Raw genomic sequence first — 19,992 nt, forward strand, 5'->3', positions numbered from 1 at the left:
CCAGGGGCTGGCATTTACCCCTGCTAAATTAATGCAGTTTATTAGTTGCAGGGGCCCACAAATTTAGGCCAGGCTTGGTAGTCAACCATTGCCTCTGGTAGTTTGCAAAACTGGGCCACCTTGCTGCCTGCCTCACGAAGGTGAAAGCAAGCAAAATCCTTCTGAATTCATTGCCTACAGAGAGTTTTTATAGGGGAGAAAAAGCAAGGATTTCTGCTCCCCACTGAATCCCTGCAAAGGCGAGGGCTTGGTGTGAGGCATTCAGCCTATTACCTTCCCAATTCCCACTTCCACACATCTACACCTCCAACCCACCCAATTTGGCCATGAAGCACCCCTATCAACTTTCCACCTGCATGAAACACTTCTCCTTCCAGGGTCTCCAAACACCTGTCCCCAATTCCATCCTGAAGGAGACAAATTAAAACTGACCAACGCTTCTCATAGTGACGATGGTTCGGTGTGGGGTGGGGGGCAGGGAGGGGAGAGGGGAAACAGAGGAATATGTGGTATGTCTAGAAATGGAGAAAGAGCAACCAGGAGGGGTGGGGGTCCAGTTGCCTCAACCTTCATGACAAAGCAGCACCAGTTGGTCAAAAGTCTGACATTGCTCAATGGCTAAATTATGGGGAGGGGGAGGATAAAAAGCACTGGAGACACGAGACAGGAATTCTATTCCAGTGGGGATGAATAGGACAACCCTATGCGTGCCTACTCATAAGTAAGTCCCATGGAGTTCAATGTGGCCTACTCTTGGGTAAGGGGGTACTTGGGGTAGGGTTGGTGGGTAACATGGCAAGAGCCCTGCACACCATGCTCAACTTTATCTTCGGCTCCCTATGAATGCAGAGGAAACATCCTCCATCCATGTCTTTTCTTGTGCCTGAACAGCAAAGTCCAAGTGCGTAACAGGAGATGGGACAAGACACGGCGAGGAGACAGATGACACCCAGAGAACGTTATGTGCAGCGGTTTAAGTATGGCACTTTAGCAGTAACCTCAACTCTGTCCTGCTCATGGGTATTATTGGCTTAAAGGTAAACACACATCAATAATTAGCAGAGAAGGGGAGTCTTCTGGAGAAGGAAAAATACCCTCCAGCTTCATCACCACCATGTTGGGCAACGCATTTGTGAGAAGCCCCTTCTCCAGAGTATCCACTGTTAAGACTCAGATTATTTAACACAGCGTTTAATCAAAAAGCAAACAGACTTGGTATCTGTTGTTAACCGATAGCAAAATTGAAAGGGAGCCAGCAATGGAATTTGCTAGGTGTGCCAAAGTCCAAGCTGAGCAGGTATAAAAGTAGGACCTGACACTCGTTCTGAAAGGAGGCAGCAGAGGCACAGCAGAGTGGTTGCCTACCTTTAACACACACACAAAGCCACAGAGCTAGGGCGGGGGCCAAAAATCCCAGCCAAGGGGTAGGCAACCTGGTGACCCTCCAGGTGTCACTAAACTACAATCACCCTTGACCACTGGCCACTCTTGGCTGGGGCTGAGGGGAGTCCAACAACATCTAGAGCAGCCTTTCTCCACCTGTGGGTCCCCAGATGTTGTTGGACTACAACTCCCATCACCCCTAGCTAGCAAGGGCCAAGCTCAGGGATGATGGGAGTTGTAGTCCAACAACATCTGGGGACCCACAGGTTGAGAACCGCTGATCTAGAGGGTACTAGGTTGTCTGACCCACTCCTGTCCACCCCTTCCCCACCCCAGAAATATGAGCTGATCAATTTAACAGTGGTTCCCGAAGACCAGTGGTTCCTGAAGTGGGTAGTATAGCTCGGGGGGGGGATTACTGGGGAGGGCAAGGGATATGTAAATGAATACCAGAAACTGAAAATCTGGTATCACTGTTCATTCATTTTGTTGAACTAGTTAATTAAACTAAAATATTTTAAATTGGATTTTGAATAAATGTGCAATTAATTCTTACTGTTTTGGGTTTTGTGGTTATTATCTTCCTCATTGGGTCATGCAAACCATTTTTCTGAATACTGCTTTTACGGGGTAGGAGGCACTGGGGATGAATTTGTGGAACCAAGGGGGCAGTGGTCAGAGAAAGTTTGGGAAACAATGGTCTAGACCAAATGATGTTTGCAAAGCTAAAAGTTATGTATATGGAAAGATTCTGTTCCATCTGGATAGGAGACCAGTCTGATTCTGAAATAAATTTAAAGTCCTGCTTGCAGCATACTCAACGTCAGGGACAGGAACACAGCCTTGTAGTCCAAACACTCAATGATAATCATTTTCCATGAGCAACATGTTAAGAGTTTGGTTTAGAAGGCTTCCGGTCCTGCCTGTCTTAATGGAGGCAGCCCCAACAACAGCGGGGGATCATCGATGAATGAAAAACAAAGATGACAGAGGGCAAATCATCCTTGCAAGTTCCCGCCAGGGACAGGGGGAAGGGGCTTCACTCACAGTTCATCTCAGTACCTGGCTCTCACTCTGCCATGGAATGTGGGAGGTCAGGGGCTGCTGAGTGCAAAAGCACTTTGCCTGGCGAAAACCCTCCTACGCCGCCATTAGGAAACAGAGGTTCTCCTTTTAACTGGCTTTAAAATACCAGTATAAGGGTTGCAGCAACATATTGCCAAATATACCAGCTACATGGATCAAAAGTTTGAATTGAAATAAAATTTTCTTCGGTGTGAGAATCGGTTGGGGGGAGGGAAGCCCACAATTTGTTTATTCTAAGCTTCTTTTATATATTTATGATTTGGCAACCCACTCCAGAATATAAAATAAAAATATATTTACAAGTGAGGAACGGAGGTTGGAGTAATATTGATATTACCAAGCAAAAAAATGGAAACTGTGTGATTTGAAATGAAGAGGGGGAGGGAAAGCTCAAATATGACTGTGTTGGAAAGACAAAGCAATCCCCCTCACCTCCATTTAAAAACAACAGACAAGGAAAGAGAGACTGAGACTTGTGTGTTCTACTGACAGAATGTAATGTAAGATAAAGTTTAATTGGGCCATAAATCTCCAGCTGGAAGGAAAAGAATTTGGGGGCTGTGATAATAACCCTGCAGAGATTCTGGGAGTTGGAAAGGAGTATTACCGTATTTTTCCATGTATAAGACACCCCCTATTTTTTGGGACTACAAATTAAGTAAACACCCCTCAGAACTACCTGTGCATAAGATGAGACCGAATTTTAAACCTAATTTTTTTAAAAATCCTAATATTATACACGAAAAAATACAGTAAATCTTCAGTGCATTTGAAAACTGCCCACCTTTTCCTAGGTTGAGCGGGAAATGGCAGAGATCTACGACATGTTTTACTAGTGAGACAGAATGGTTTCTAGCAGACTGCCGTCTGTTCCGGGACATCGAAGCAAGGGACGGAGAAATAAGACTTCTGAGAAACTTGGAGATTCAGTTCCGCCCGAAGCCATGATGGGAGAAAACAACAGCTGGGACGTGAAAGAGGCAACACCATATATGGACAGAAGGAATCTCCATCGATATAACAGTTTTCACATGCAGGGCAGAAGAAAGATAATAGTTTTGAGTTCCACACGTGAAGCTTTATAAACTTATATATTGTAACATCACAAATGGAAATCACTAATTCTGTAGCAGTTGATTAAGGATTATTGTAATTGTATTGTAACTGACGCAGTGAAATGCACCCAAACCATCAGGCAGGGAGTCACTAGAACTAAAATGTATTAATTGGAAGTTGATTGGCACTTTGATAATTGTATAATTTGGGGATTAATTGTTATTGTTATAATTTGGCTATTATTTGGGGTATATTGGAAAACTAATAAAAATTATGTAAGCGTTGGGGATTAGTAGCAAAAGCAGTATCTCTGAGGGAAGAAAACGGGTGGGTAAGCTGTGACCCTCTAGATGGGCTCCAACTCCCATCAGCCCCAGCCATCATGGCCAATGGTCAAGGATGGTTGGGAGTTCAACATCATCTGGAGAACCAAAAGGTTCCCCACCCCAGGAATAAAAATTAATAATATTTTAGACCAAGACCTGCCTTAACAGAGAGATTTTCACACAGGGGTGAGAAGAGGGGGCAAGATGAACCTATCAGAGGAGTGCATTCTAACATCTAGGGTCAGCCATGGAAAAGGCCCTGAGTGAACCATGTTTATATGATATTGAAATATGACTTGGGTGGGCTGTTCTGAAAATAGTGTCCTAATAACAATCTCGTAAACTAACAGAGTTAACTGAAGGTTAGCAACTGTACTCCTGTATACAACTTTCTCTGAACGGGGCTGTTGAATCCCTAGTGAGATCAATGCTTCTGTCCATCCTTTTGGCAAGTAAACTGAGGTTTGCTGGTAGCACAACAAGGAGAGAGAACTCCTTTTTCACCTGCACAGCATAAGGAGGAAAATCATTATTAGCACAATCAGGAAGACAAGGGAACTCCTCTCAATACCTCCGTCCTTCTTCTCAGCTTCGTCCCGGATTAGAGGGGAGGTTAGGGTCACCTTGAGAGTTAGTGGAAGCTGCTCCTTTGTGCTACGGATGATGATGGCTGCCTCACCCACATGATGCTCCACATGGTATTTCTCCTCTGTGAGTTTCTGAAACAGTTCAGAATTGCTCAGTTGAGTCACGGCGGTGGGAAATCACAATCTCAGCAAAGAAAAAGACGTGTTTATGCTGGATGGAGCTGATGGGAGTTGTAATCCGAATTTTCAGGAGGGCAAAGTATTGACTAACTTCCTAGGAACTGTTGCTTTGAAACAATATCAGAACACTTGAAAACCAAACAACCCATCTTCTCATTTTCCTTCCACTGGAGACAGTAAGGCCAATATAATCTTCTCCCTCTAAGTCGGGCTGAGAACTTGGGAGTTCTCGTTATTTATGCATAACTCAGGGAAGTTTGCAGTGGGTCTATCTGAGCACCCAGGGTTGATGGGGACACCCTGTTGGCGTCTATGTAGATTATTCCGAAAGTGAATCCAACCCCAGCAACAGTTAAAGTAGAGCTGCCAAGGGTTCAAAGGCTAGTCGGAACCAACACACATTTTCCTTTTTTATAAAGGGCAAGTCAGAAGGAAGATACCCCTATCCATTTTCATTCTCCACTAACTGAGCCCCTTACAAAGTGGACAATATATACTAAATAATAACAACTTCTCTTGACACACACAGTTTAGTAGGGGAGTTGGAGAATTTGCTTTATGAGACATCTGTAATTATTTTTTAAAATAATAATAATAATAATAATTGTACTATTACTTTTAAATTGTGTGTGAGTTTTTAAATTATTTGTTCTGGCAGCCGGAAAATTAAGAGATAAAATTGTGGCTCCCAATGTTGAAAGTTCTTTCTGTTTTGCAATGGCTTATAGCCAAACAAATAAAGTTGTTACTTAGCTGCCTACCAACCTAGTGAGAAAAAGTTTATTTCCTTAATAACATTATAATCATTAGTACTATTTATTAGATGTAGCTTTACAGATAAATGAGAGGGCAGCTCCAATTCTGAGAGAGAACAGAAACAAAGCTGGTATATTTAGGGTTTGTTAGGTCAGGGCAGAGGGACCTGTTCACCCCCCATCTGTGTTGCCTACATTTGTTACTGTGATATCTGGGTTTCTTGACTTCCTTGAAACTGATGTTTTCAGAACTTCTTGACCCAAATAATTTTGATGCACATCTGGACTTTCAAAGAGACATCCCACCTAAAGGGACCACTGCAGGACAGATAATACACTCATACAAAAGACATAGCTGTCAACTTTTCCCTTTTCTTGCGAGGAATCCTATTCGGAATAAGGGAATTTCCCTTTAAAAAAGGGAAAAGTTGACAGCTATGACAAAAGGGGGGCAGGCTAGGCAGATGCACAGAATTTATTTTTTATTCATTCAGTTTATATAGAATCCTTTATCAAAAGATCCCAGCAACAGTAAGAAAACATTCTGGAGCACCAATTATAAAAATCAAAATAAAAAGCACAATAACCAAAGATGAGCATATCCATGGCTATGAGTCCCACGTGCTGGAGACAAACTGCAGAGGATGCTTATCACTTCCGCACCTTGTGGGGAGCTTCTGTTTGCCCACAGTTGAAAACAGAACACTGGGTTTGGCCTGGCCTGGCCATTCTCAAATATGAGATCTCAATGTTAAGACAAATGAGTCTTCTGGGTTTTTAGGGGAGAAGGGTGTTGCAAGAGAATTGCATGCTGAGTGTTCAGCTTTCTGCAAACCTGTAAAAAGCCAGCACTCTTTTGGGTTACAGAATTTTGGTTCCTGAACTGCGGCCATATATCACAGCACAGCAAGGGCATACGGAAAAGAAAAAAAGATGTTTCCAAGCCATTGCCCTGAGCAACAGTCAGAAGGAACAAAGCAGTGAAAAGCAAGGCACTTGTGCCATTTCTGCTCACCTTCTCTGGAGGATAGCCTAGATTTAAGGGCAGAGAACAAGCGATTCATCTTTAAACTGTTTCAGGTCTTCCATGGTGGAAAATTCAGTTAATGTTTCTTCTTTGCCCAGGACAGCATTCAATTTTTAAAATAAAAAACACCAGCGCTGAGCAGTGCTTAGCTGAGCCATTCATCACAGCCACAGACTGCCCTAATTTTACTCACCTGGATTTGGATGGGGAGATTGTCTTTGACGAGAGACAGTAAGGTCTCTGTGGGCTTCTCTTTGCACATAAGAACCAGCTCCAAGTCCATGTCGTCTTTTATCAGCAGACCTTTAGCTACCAAGCCAATTCTCATCACGCCACACAAGATCCGGCCACCATGGTCCCTGAAGACAGGAATAGATATATTTTCCCCAGAACAATAATCGCAGTGATATTTTGCACACTCAACATGTGTGTGCATGTAACAATATGTTCTGCTTCACACCCTTAGCACAGGGCAAATATTTTGCTGCACCCTTATTTCAAACTCCTGAAACAGACAGAGGGCTATGAGTAATAACAAGGAGAAAATCTGTAAGTAATGAGTTTATTTTCCAGAGGTGTAACTCTGTCATCATCTCTTGCAGCAAAAAGAGCAAAGAGTTTTGGGGCACTTAAAAAACTTCCTCTGCAACTAACCTTAGGGAAACCGCCCTTGAACAAAGAAACTTCAATGGGAGCCTCCAAGGTGACACTATTGAATTGCCACACAAAGAAGCTCAGTGCTATCATTTGTGGGCTGAATTGGCATAATGGATTTTTATCATATTACATGTGTTAACTAGCTTGCCAGTTCCCAAATGCCTGTATTGTCACTTACTAGTTTGTTTGTTGTTAACCATCACATAAGATAATTATTAGGATCTGTACTTTTTGGCATTTTCTTCCCTTTTGACATCACTGTTCAAAATCCTACCCAGTGGGTTGTAAACTTAATGCATCTGATGAAGTAAGCTCAAGTCCATAAAACTTTATGCCATAACACATTTGCTATTCCTGAGCTTCCCTTTAAAATAAACAAGATCCCTCATGGTTCTAAATCAGGGGTCAGCAAACTTTTTCAGCAGGGGTCCGGCCCACTGTCCCTCAGACCTTGTGGGGGGCCGGACTGTATTTTGGAAAAATAATAATGAACGAATTCCTATGCCACACAAGTAGCCCAGAGATGCATTATAAATAAAAGGACACATTCTACTCATGTAAAAACACACTGATTCCCGAACCGTCCGCAGGCCGGATTTAGAAGGCGATTGGGCTGGATCCGGCCCCCAGGAAGTGGTGATGGCAGCTACCCAGGGTTTCAGGAAGAGGAGTCCACCTAGAGGTGCCAAGATTGGACCTGTGACCTTCTGCAAGCCAAGCATGTCCGCTGCCACTAGCCTGCTGCCCCTTCCCCATTTGCAGTCTTTGTAAGTATTAAAATACTCTTAAAAATAAATGAAACTGTTGCTGTATCAGGGCCATATTTAGCTGAAAGAAAGTTATTTTTAAATTGATTCAACTGACTGAGGGATGCGGAACCTGTGACCTTGTTGGAGCTGGCAGCCTGCAACTGCCACCAGCATCCCTGACCATTGGCGTTGCTGGGGGTCCAGTGACATCCAGATGAAGACAAGATCCCCAGCTCATTATGTTGGAAGATTCAGGACAGAGGGAAGGAAGTCCTTCTTCACACTGTTAAACTATGGAACTCTCTCCCACAGGAGGAAGAGATGGCTACCAACTGGGAAGGCGTTAAGAGACAAGTTCATGGAGGAGGAGAGGCTCTCAATGGCTGGGCTCTGACTCCACAGCTAGAGGCAGCAGGGCTTCTGAGTAACAGTTGCTGGAAATAAAAACAAAAAAGTGTGTGTGTGTGTGTGTGTGTGTGTGTGTGTGTGACCTTGTGCTCAAATCCTGCTTGTTGGTCTCCCACAATGGGCATCCGGTTGGCCACTATGAGAACAGGATGTTGGGTTAGATGGGCTGATGGCCTGATCCAGCAGGCCCTTATGTTCTTAAATGTTACATCCCTAACAAACATAGCAAGAAATGTGGCTAATCAGGCTGATTTCTACTGCATTCAGTACAACCCTATGAATTTTTATTGGCAAGCCATCCCCACTGCGCTCCACGGGGCTTAGTCCCACGACAGTGTGGACTTGGGGCACAGCCTACAAACAGTCTTTGTCAGCACGAGTTGCTTAGACATCATCTGTGGCTTCGACAGACTGAACCATTTTCCATCACTGCACCATGTATTCAGTTCTCAGTTGTCCAGATACATTGACCCTGTACACGGTCGCTTGACGAAACCCAGTTGGATTCTTTCTTTGGAGGTTCCTGGAGGCTGTCTCTCCATGATGGTTAAGCTGTCCAGACAGCAGTCCTTTCATACAAAGCCATGGGAATCAAGTCCCTCTCCCTTAGAGGCAACTGTAGGAGAGGGCTGCTTTCGTCCATCCCAAAAAGACACTGGAAAGCAAGCTGCTTGCTAAAGGTTAAACAGACTGTGCTAGCCTCTAGGCTGCGGACAGTTCAAAAGGGCTGGAGTGTCACACATCATAGCCAAACGTTACTGATGTCAGGGCTCCCTGTAGAATTAACCACCGGGGGCCAAATTCAGCAATTTTCCGGGCCTTAAGACGACCTGGAGAAAAAGTGTGGACAATGCCAGGCTTGTCAGCTTCGGGAAATTGCTTATCATCACCTGTTCTTCCATTAATATCCTACTTTTCCTTCTAGGAGCTCAGAGTGAGATGCATTTCATACTCACAACAACCCACAGGGGATGGAGGTAGATTAGACGGAGAGAGACGCAAGCAGCTCAGTCACCCCAGTGAGAGCTTTGAGGCTAAGTGGGGCTTTGACCCTAGGTCTTCCCAGCCCTAGTCCAACATTCTAGCCACCAAGCCAAGCTGCTGGCTCTCAAAAGATGAAGCCAAACTAGGATTTCTAATAGAAGAGGCCAAAGACTTGTTCTCTGCTGCTGCTCCCGCTGCTGCAAGAAGCAAGAGTAGATACAGGTGAAACTTGAAAAATTAGAATATCATGGGAAAGTTCATTTATTTCAGGAATTCAACTTAAAAGGTGAAACTAATACAGTACATGAGATCGACTCATGACATGCAAAGCGAGATGTGCTTCTATCTCTCAGAGGTCCAATCTTGCTCCATTTACAATCCTTGTTTTGATGATTTCATTGAATATTCTAATTTTCTGAGATGGTTAATTTGGGGTTTTCATCAGCTGTACGCCATGATCATCGCAATGATAACAAACCAAGGCTTGACATATCTCGCTTTGCATGTCATGAGTCTATCTCATATATTAGTTTCACCTTTTAAGTTGAATTACTGAAATCAAGGAACTTTTCCACGATATTCTAATTTTTCGAGTTTCACCTGTATAACAAATAAAGGCTTGACATATCTCGCTTGGCATATCATGAGTCTATCTCATATATTAGTTTCACCTTTCAAGTTGAATTTCTGAAATAAATGAACTTTTTCACGATATTCTAATTTTTCGAGTTTCACCTGTATACTAGGCTTAAGTTACAGGATGGAAGATTCTGGATGAACATTGTAAGAAACTTTAACGGTAGTAAGGAAACGAAACCAAATCTTAGGAGGAACGGTTGAGGGAGCTGGGTAAGTTTAGCCTAAAGAAGATAAGACTGAGAGGTGATGTGATAGCCCTCTTCAAATACCTGAAGGGATGTCACACAGAAGATGGAGCAAGCTTGTTTTCTGCTGCTCCAGAGGGTAGGATCCAAATTAGTGAATTCAAATTACAAGGAAGTGGATACCCACTAAACATTAGGAAGAACTTTCTGACAGTGAGAGCTGTTCGACTGTGGAATGGATGACCTCAGAAGGTGGTGAGCTCTCCTTCTTTGGGGTTTTAAAACAAAGGTTGGGTGGCCATTTGTGGGGGATTCTTTAGTTGTGGTTCCTACTTTGCAGGGGGCTGGACTAGATGACCCTTTGGGTCACTTTCAGCTCTACATTTCTATAATTCTATGTTGACAGCAGCTCCACAATGAGTTGGCAATTAGGTACCTCCCCCCCCCCCAGCAGAATTATTTAAAAAAAGAATTAAAATGTATGCAAATATGTTTCTGGGAGATCTGCTCATGATAGTTTTCTTCTTGGGCTGCTGTGTTGCAGGAATTCTCCTTAAGCACAGAGTCTACCCTCTCAAACTGAACCATGATATAATGGTATGTGTGCTTTGTATGCCTGGTAAAGGTAAAGGTACCTCTGACCGTTAGGTCCTGTCGCGGACGAATCTGGGGTTGCGGTGTTCATCTAGCTTTACTGGCTGAGGGAGCCGGCGTACAGCTTCTGGGTCATGTGGCCAGCATGACTAAGCCGCTTCTGGCGAACCAGAGCAGCGCACGGAAACGCCGTTTACCTTCCCGCCGGAGCGGTACCTATTTATCTACTTGATGTGCTTTCAAACTGCTAGGTGGGCAGGAGCAGGGACCGAGCAACGGGAGCTCACCCCGTTGCGGGGTTTGAACTGCTGACCTTCTGATCGGCAAGTTCTAGGCTCTGTGGTTTAACCCACAGCACCACCCGCATCCCTAAGCCTACAGCACCCAGTATTCCCAGGCAGTCTCCCATCCAAATACGAACCAGACCTGACCCTGCTTAGCTTCTGAGATCAGACGAGATTGGGTATGTTCAGGGTAGTATGGCCGTAGACTGTATGCCTGGTGGTGAGTCACAAAAAACATATAGGGTACTCATGAGATACCCAGACCTGCAGGTGATGGTGGCAGAAGTGGAGGTGCAAGGTTCATGCCACTGAAGTAGAAGACACACAACATCTGGTGAAGAAGACCCCTCCTTTAAGGGACCCTGAGCAGGAATGTTGTAAGCACCAGATAGATGACAGAGGTGCTCATTTCTTGGCCATTCAACTGAAGCCTGGGGTGGGAAGACTGGCCCACCCTTTTCTTCTTCATGCAGCACCTAGTTAGGCTGGTTGGCCACTGTGAGAACAGGATGCTGGACTAGATGGGGTCTAGATGGGCCACTGGGCTGATCCAGCAGACTCTTTTTGTTTTTACATCACATTTTAAAAGGGGAAGAAGCTGAAAAAGGAGAGAAAGAGAGAGAGAGAGCGCACGCATTTACACACAGCTCTGCTCAGAAACTCCAAAACTGACCTCTTCCCTCAAAAATTTGGGCCAATTAGGAGGAAAAGCATCTGTTGTCTCCTGATGGGGACAGTCACACAGCCAGCAGGCACGATCTGTCGTCTTGCTGGCTTTTTAACCAGACAAGAACTTGCTCTGTCCTGGTTTTGCTGTTCAAAGGCTTCTTCCAATCACATCAGATTTTCTGCTCTGCAGAAGCTATGACATGAACATTCCGTGTCTTTTCAGCAAAACTCAGCAGAACAGAACCCTCACCCACTGAGCAAGCTTTTCATCATAAAGGTGCGCAGAAAGGAATGAGATTCGATTTCCCCTTTTTCTTTTTGGTGGGCCCAACAGGTGAAACCCCTGGCCTTGATGCCGTTCTCCAGCATGCTATTCTGCAGGCAATCAGCTCTTTGTGGGAACATCTGGACACGGACGTTTGTGTGCGCACACACACACACACAAAAAACACACTGTGCCCTAAATTTAGAGTGGGCTCATGAAAAATCTGGCACAGAAAACCAGGAAGAAAAGAGCCACCAGGCTGCTTGAATGTCTCAAACAGCACCACTCGCAAGCCTAGAGCTTAGACCAGAAATGTTTTGTTAAAAGGGCAATCAGTGCCTCATTTATTCCCAGTCAAAAATAGGAAATAAAAAGCATGCTGCTAATGCAGTTTGAGGAAGAGATGCTGATGATGAACTGCAGCCAGGCAGGAGGAAGGAATGAAGGAAGGGCAGTGGCTCAGAAATGGACCACAAGAGCCCTGCCGCCGCCACCACAGCGATCAGCCTCCAGCTTCCAGGAATGAGACTTTCACCTGCTCTCTTGCCTTTGCTAACAAGGCATAGCCATTCAAAGCAACTTGATTTCATGCACAGTATGCAGAGATCTGTCTTATCCTTATGCAATGTCAACTCTCTACTTGTGCAGGGGGAAAGTATATCACGTTGTTGTTTGACCTAAGGCAAGAAGTTAGCACGAAAGACAGAAAAGGAAGTGAAGGTCTAATTCGCACATCAACTATGGATTGGTATGATGTGAAGCAGCAGAAAGGAGAAACGACTGGCCTCTGGCTCCAAGTCTCGTGCCCTTCCTGCGCACGGCCAAGAGGAGATGGGAAGCTTTTGCTACCACATTCGACTGACCACACTTTGCTGTGTTGTATGAACTCTGAACTGCAGTTAACGAAGCCAGTTTTGTTAACTATAGCTGGTTTGTAACTAACTGTGGTTAACATCAACCCACAGTTAAAGTATAGGTTTCTCAAATTCCTCCCTCCGACAGCACAGAAGAGAGAAGAGGGAAATGGCATGAGCAGAGGTTGTGCAAAGTTACGGTTTAGTGTAGGGGTGGGTGTGGCCCAAGGATGCTGACAAGCTGCTTATAGCGGTTCAGGCCACAAGATCCACCTGCCCACCGAGGCTTCTCTGAGCTGGTGCAGGGAGAGGAGGGAGGAGGTTAGGCAAGTGGGTCCAGGAAGTGGTTAAAGACTCTTTACCTGGCACCTTGAAGGAGGTGGCAGTGCAGGTGCTCCTAAAAGGCCCTGACATCTACTGCACTTTTATTAATAGCAAGGTCACAAGACATAGGGATAACCATGGATTTTACTGAAAGGGGGAATTAGACAAAATCATGAAAGAAGAGAGATCTATCCATGGTGATTAGCCATGACAGAAAAACGGCATGCCTGCATTAGGGGCTGCTGCCTCCTGCCCCTCTTGTGGACTTCCCAGAGGCATTGTCCAGTGAGAAGATGCTTGATAGACTGCATAGGATGTTGGTCTGATTCAATGGGGTCCTTGTGCCACACTAGTCATGGAAATTAAGACTGGAGCACATTCATGGAATTGCAGAGTTGGAAGGGACCCAAGAATCAGCTAGTTCAATTCCCTGACATGCTGAAACCATTCAGACCATTGATCCATCTTGCCCAGTACTGTCTACACTAACTGGCAGCTGCTCTCCAATGTCTGCATGAGGGGTCTTGAAAACCCTACCTGGAGACACCAGGGAGTCAACTTGGGTTCTTTTGTATGCAAAACCATGAGCTCCACCCCTGAGCTATGACCCCTCCCTTTTCAGAGAAAGCCTTCTTCCCAGAGTACCAGATATTGATGAGACCTGCTGCCCTTAAGCCCTGCTTTTTGGCCTTCCCAGTGGATCCACTAAGGAACAGCTGGGCCTTTTGCCTGATTCAACAAGGTTCTTCTTCATACAGTAATGATCATGCATTGTGTGAAGTATACTTGCAGGACTTAAACAGAATCAAACACGAAGGAGTGATTTTAACTAAAAACCATTACTCTAGGAAATATTTTTATGCCACAACAGGGACTAAAAGCATGCTCTACAGAAGTCAAGATGCCGTGTTGGATATAGGAGGCCCCATACAGCATCAATCCACCCCCCCCAGTCTGCCAATACATGGGCAGCAAAAAGGGTCCAACACAATTCCAAGAGGGAGCCCACTCTCCTGGGATGGGCAGGGAGGAAATCACACCGGCCTGGAAAGCACAGTTCCCTTCCAAAGCCCCAACAGCCTGGACCAGACTGAGAAATGGCAGTTATTACCGTATTTTTTGCTCTATAAGACTCACTTTTTCCCTCCTAAAAAGTAAGGGGAAATGTGTGTGTGTCTTATGGAGCGAATGCTGGCTGCGCAGCTATCCCAGAAGCCGGAACAGCAAGAGGGATTGCTGCTTTCACTGCGCAGTGATCCCTCTTGCTGTTCTGGCTTCTGAGATTCAGAATATTTTTTTTCTTGTTTTCCTCCTCCAAAAACTAGGTGCATCTTGTGGTCTGGTGCGTCTTATAGAGCGAAAAATACGGTAGCTGGGATATCGCTGGGATATCCCACAAGTGAAAGGAGGATGCCTCCCCATTGTTCTGAAAATGTTTCTTATTGTACAGTATTTTGCTTTAAAAGGATCTTAAAATTTATTATTGTTGGCGAAAGACATGCAACATTTTGAGTGCAAATGTGCCTCTGAATCTGACCTCAAAAGATTCCCCCCAGGCATCAAAAGTTTAGGAAGCATTAAGGGAAATAGTCAGATGGTGTAGTTCTATTAATATGCTCTCTCTCTCTCTCTCTCTCTCTCTCTCTCTCTCTCTCTCTCACACACACACACACACACACACACACACACACACACACACAGAGCTGGTGCAGCACTGCAACCACAAAACATTGATTTGCAGACTCAGCTCTGCAGATGCTGCCCAGGCACCCGCTTACACTAATCAAACACCATGCAAACACTTTGGGCTGGCAAGGAGGAAATGCATTTTAAAATATTAATACACAAACACACAGCTTTTGACTGTTTAACATAAGCATCATTAATTACAAGTTGAGCAGGCCAGAGACGCAGAGCAGTGAAACGGTGTTCTGAGACCTCTTAGGCAGCCGTTACTAAATCAATCTTCTCTTTTAAGTATAGATAATTTGCTTCAAGTGATTACCCGTCTATCTCTTCTTCTCCTCTCACTCTTCCATTTGTGCACACGCACACATGCACGGCTTTCTACGCTAAATGTTCGCTGCAGCCTTCAAGTCCCAAGTCTGTTTACTTTCTGAAAAGCAGAGGCACGTGAAAACACAAGCAGTTGTTCCAGCTGTTTTCCAAACAGCCAGGGCAGGGCTAGAGAGTCAGAAACTGGCACAGCTACAAGAAACAGACACGGACACACGGCAACATATGTTTTGCACACAATCTGTCATCACAATGGATTCACAACTCCCTTCTCGTAGCAGAGGCTATCCCTCCCAGCTAAATGAGACATGGTTCTTAAGCTCACCCACGGCTGCTAACCTGGCATGGAGCAAATCCACATGCCTCAGCAGTTACAGGGGCTTAACTGCACTTGTTAATTCTTCCTGCTAGTAGGGAGCTCCAGCAGCTGAACTGCAAACGATACAGAGTGATCCTTCCAAACTCAGCCCCCTTTCAGCATTAGTGCCTTGCCTTATTTAACCCCAGCACACTCCTAAGTTGGCAGCTGCAGGAGTCTCGTTGCAAGAGGAAAGGCAGATGGATGCTCCATTCCTTCATAAATCGGGGAAAGGGATGTCCTCAGGCAATGACCTCTCCTTACGGCCCCAGTGGGCAGCTAGATTAAGATCAGGCAATGAGTCCTCTTGTCTCACCAGCTGCTCATTTCTAGGCAATCCTGGGAGAAGGCCAGCAGCAAACTTCAAATCTTCTTCCTTTGGCTCAATCAAAATCCTGGCTTGGAAGACCTCAGGAGTAGAGAGGGAGCTGTTTCCTACAGAGCTGCTGGTCCCCTGATCATTACAAAGCTTTAAGTTCTCCAGATGTTGCTGGACTCCAACTTCCATGAGCTCCTGCTACCACGGCCAATGGTAAGTAATGGTGGGGGTCAGGATCTAACAACAACTGGAGGCTCAAAGCTTTATGAGTACCAACTTGGTCTTCAGAACTCACAGTTCACTAAGGCAGCCTCATCGTGCCCTCCTGATGTTGCTGGACCACTTCTGGCACCATTGACTACTCTGGTGTAATAGGTGTACAGTGTAGAAATGGGAAAGGAATCAATTCTCAAAAATTCTTGAATCAAGCCGTGGAGCAGGCAAGGGGTCAACCCAGATGCTGCAGAACTACAGCAGCAAGGTCTCTCACCACAGGCCATGCTGGCTGGGGCTGGAGGGCCACAGGTTCCCAACTTCTACCCTAGAGACAAGTTTCATACTTAGGAGTAACCTCAAGACTGGATTGTTGCATTGCATGCTGTGTGGGAGGTCTGGAAGCTGCAACTGGTGCAAAATGCAGCAGAGCGCCCTTCTGCTAGCATGCAACACCTTTGCCAATACACTACTGGGCCAGGCATACAAAGCCCTGATGGATTAGAGAGAGAGAGACTAAATAAGAAATGAAGCAGCTATGGGGGGATATATTAGACATATGATGCAACGGGAGTGGGAAGCCCGATTTTAAGAAATTGTATTAAATTAAAGTAATTTGGTTTGATTTGTAATAATTTGGAAAATTAATAAAAAATAATTATTGTGTTTTTGTAAAAAAATGAGAATGTAGAAGAAGGTTGGTAGGTATGACGCAGAAATCAAGAGGAACAAATGGAGCGAAAGATAAGGAAATGAAAAATGTTATTCTTGCTTTGAAGCAGGCTCTTGTGTCCCCTCTGTGCTGGCACTTCCAAGCCCCTATAAACCATTTAGACCAGTGGTGTCCAAACTTTTTTCAAAGAGGGCCAGATTTAATGAAGTGAAGGGCTGTGGGGGCCGACCAAAGGGCCAACCAAAGTTGTTGAGGGTTTTTTTTGGATTTTACTCCAGACCCCCGAAACGGACTTTGGACATGCCTGATTTAGTCTAAATGTACACGAAGCAAAAGGAGTGGCCTCTGGGGTCCTGATATGACGATGGAGCCCAGCCTGGAGGATGGTGGGATATTATTCAAAGAATCTGGACCTGGTAGTAAAGTCTGGCTGGCATGTTTGAGAGCGGTGGCAGCTTCTAGCTTACTAGTAGAAGAGGCTAACAAGATAACTTTGGGCGATGAGATAGAGGTTTGAGCCCCACATGGAGTCCCTCAGATCTTAGGAACTGATGGGGGAAAACTGTTACACCCAGGGCAGCAGTCACGCTATGAGGTTGCCTTGCTCACCAACCCAAATGTGACATTTAGGTGGGTAAACACAGTGAACCCAGCCTCCCTCCTTCCAACTACCAGAAGCTTGGAAGCCCATGATTGTGTACAGGTTTTGAATGAAAAGATAGTGGTACATCCCAATTTACAGGATTTTCCATTGGAAAACATTGAAATGGAGATGTTTGTTGATGGGTCCAGTCACATGTTGGATGGCAAAGGACATTCAGGCTTTGCAGTGGTCACACTGGAAGAGGTTCTACACCAGGAAAGAATTTCCTCACAATACTCAGCACAAATGGCAGAACTGATAGCTCTCACTAAGGCCCTTCAATTGGCAGAGCGAAAGCCGGCTGACATTTACACAGATAGCACGTATGCTTATAACGTGGTACATGCCCACTGACTTTTATAGAAAGAGCGGGGTTTTGTAACTGCCTCAGGGCAGCATGGAGCCTATGGTGAGCAGATCATTGCTCTATTAGAGGCACTGCTCTTGCCAGCAAAAATAGCAGTAATGCTCCTATTAGCACATGGGAAATGCGCCAATACAGAAGGGAATAAGAAGGCTAATGCAGCCTCAAAGATGGCAGCTCGCTTGCCCACTATCACACAATATCCTATTCCCAGAGAACCACCAGCATATTCACAAACAGGGAAGAAGGTGATGAATTGTTGGCTGGTTGGTGGACTTTTGGAGATGGTTGTTTATTGGTGACTACACCCCTTCTCAGACTTTTACTGAAAGAATGACATTCCAAAGCCCAAATGGGAAGTGAGGCTCACCTGATGGCGAGAACTATAGTGGCTTGAGGGCTGTTCATGGAGGCATACTCTACAGTCTATAGCTATGATGTTTGCCAGCAATCGCACACGGTAGGAAAGGGACCGACACCGCCCCCCCCTGCACCAATAGGAGGTCGCCCATGGGCCCAGTACCCAATGGAAAGACTGCCAGTGGACTGCAGAATTACCACCCAGTAACAGATACAAACATATATTGGTGTTTGTGGACCAGCTCGCTGGATTTGTTTAGGCATTCCTATGCCGCAACTGTACAGCTCAGGAAGTGGTCAAGAAACTACTTTAAATAATTCCTAGATTTGGAGTACCAGCAGTTTTGGATTCAACTCAAGGGACACACTTTACAGCTCTAATAGTTAAGGAACTCTCAAGAGCTTTAAACATACAAGTGCTCTCCCCATCATGTTGACCCACATTTTGACCCCCCGAAAACCAAAAAAACCAACTGGAAAAACCCAGAAAAACTCCCCAAAACCTTACTAAAGTACAGATCAGTACAGGTCCTCAGCTAACCAGCAAAAAACAAGCAAGAAAGGAAAAAAATGTTCACTGTTCGGATATCTGAATCTGCAGTGTGTATAATGAACTTTGAGTACCAATTCCTCATGTTCAGATAAGTGAATTTTCGCAAAGTGAGCATTCAGAAAGAGGGATCCAACTGTAATAACATATTATATTACCTATTATACATTAGATATGACATAATACAATATAATACACACACACACACACACACACATATATATATATATATATATATATATACGATTATATCTTATTGCATGTTTTCATATTTTTATTTACGCCACTTGAGTTATTTTCTGAATATAAAACAGATTAAAGAATGAGGCTTCAATAAACCTTAGCCCTTTTAGGGAGTGCATTTTAACCCACTCACTTGCCGCTGCCCACATCTGAAGGCTCCTCCTTGCTCTCCATGCTGCCCTCGGCCCTGCTGGACCTGCTCATTTCATCCATCCAATCGGAGACCTGCTTGAGGGCGCACTCCACTGTGGAAACCATGTTCTGGACAGCTTCGAGTTCTTCTGGAGATGGGTAAATGGTTGAGTGCTTCATCATCACGTGCCGGTCATCGTTGGCAAACGATCGGATGGATCTCTGTTGAGAGGGTTAGGAAATAACAGGGAGAAAGAAGGTGGGAGGAGGCAGAAGAAGTTGTCAACAGCTCTTCTTTTATGAAATGAGAGGATGAGGGTATTATTTGAAAAAGGGATGGCTGAATCAAACCTGCTGGGCATTTTAGGGCATCACACTTCTGTCCCAATGGCAGCAGACAAACCTATCAGAAGGAGGCACAGCACCTGTTCAAACCTGTGAAGTCTGCTTTAAAACCAAAAGAAACAAACAAATGGAATCTCAAAGCCTATGTCTACTGGTCATGTTGGCTATGCTAGGCCTCTACAGCCAGGGACAGCAAGGCTTCTGAATACCAGTGACTGGAAGAAGATGTAGGAAGGGAGAGTGCTCTTGTGCTTGGGTCCTGCTTGGGGTTCCCCACAGGGGCATTTGAGTAGTCACTGTGGGAACAGGATGCTGGTCTAGATGGGCCATTGGCTTGAAAGAGTGGGCCTCCTCTTATGTTCCCTAAGAACTAGCAGTAGGGAGCTACCTTATCCCAAGTCTGACCACTGATCTGAATGTGCCTCCAACTGTGGAGGTAAATGACTAGCAAACATTGACAGCCCTCACTTCCTCCATGGATTTGTCCACTTCTCTTTTAAAGCCATCCAAGTAGGTGGCCATCACTGCCTCCCATGGGAGTGAGTTCCATAGTTTAATAATGCACTGGAGGTAGAGGAGGTGCTGGTGGTCTACCAGCAGCAATTGGTTATGATCACCAAATGTCCAGAGACAGTGTTCCTCTGACTGCCATATACTGGGGAATGGCAGCAGGAGAATGCAAGTGTCTCCTTGTCCTGTTTGATGTTTCTTGCGTGGATCTGGCTGACCACTCTTGGAAACAGGATGCTGGACTGCACAGGCCA

The 19,992-nt window shown here is 45.0% G+C and overlaps 1 protein-coding gene across 18 annotated transcripts in view; it reads right to left on the reverse strand.

Annotated features, from left to right (window-relative positions):
* The window catches only part of STRBP (spermatid perinuclear RNA binding protein), a 139,537-nt gene that overhangs the window by 61,086 nt on the left and 58,459 nt on the right, over positions 1 to 19,992 (reverse strand). For all 18 annotated transcript variants that reach the window (XR_014544054.1, XR_014544055.1, XM_083597301.1 and 15 more), the window contains 3 exons: positions 18,885 to 19,105; positions 6,594 to 6,759; positions 4,423 to 4,570 (listed from right to left, as the gene is read on the reverse strand). Coding sequence is in view for 16 of the 18 variants with exons in the window: in XM_083597301.1 (XP_083453427.1) it covers positions 4,423 to 4,570; positions 6,594 to 6,759; positions 18,885 to 19,105 (535 nt within the window). In the remaining 2 variants the exon portion in view is untranslated. The remainder of the gene's footprint in view (positions 1 to 4,422; positions 4,571 to 6,593; positions 6,760 to 18,884; positions 19,106 to 19,992) is intronic.

This window comes from Podarcis filfolensis (genome assembly GCF_964270895.1).
Source record: "Podarcis filfolensis genome assembly, chromosome: Z".
NCBI lineage: Eukaryota > Metazoa > Chordata > Lepidosauria > Squamata > Lacertidae > Podarcis > Podarcis filfolensis.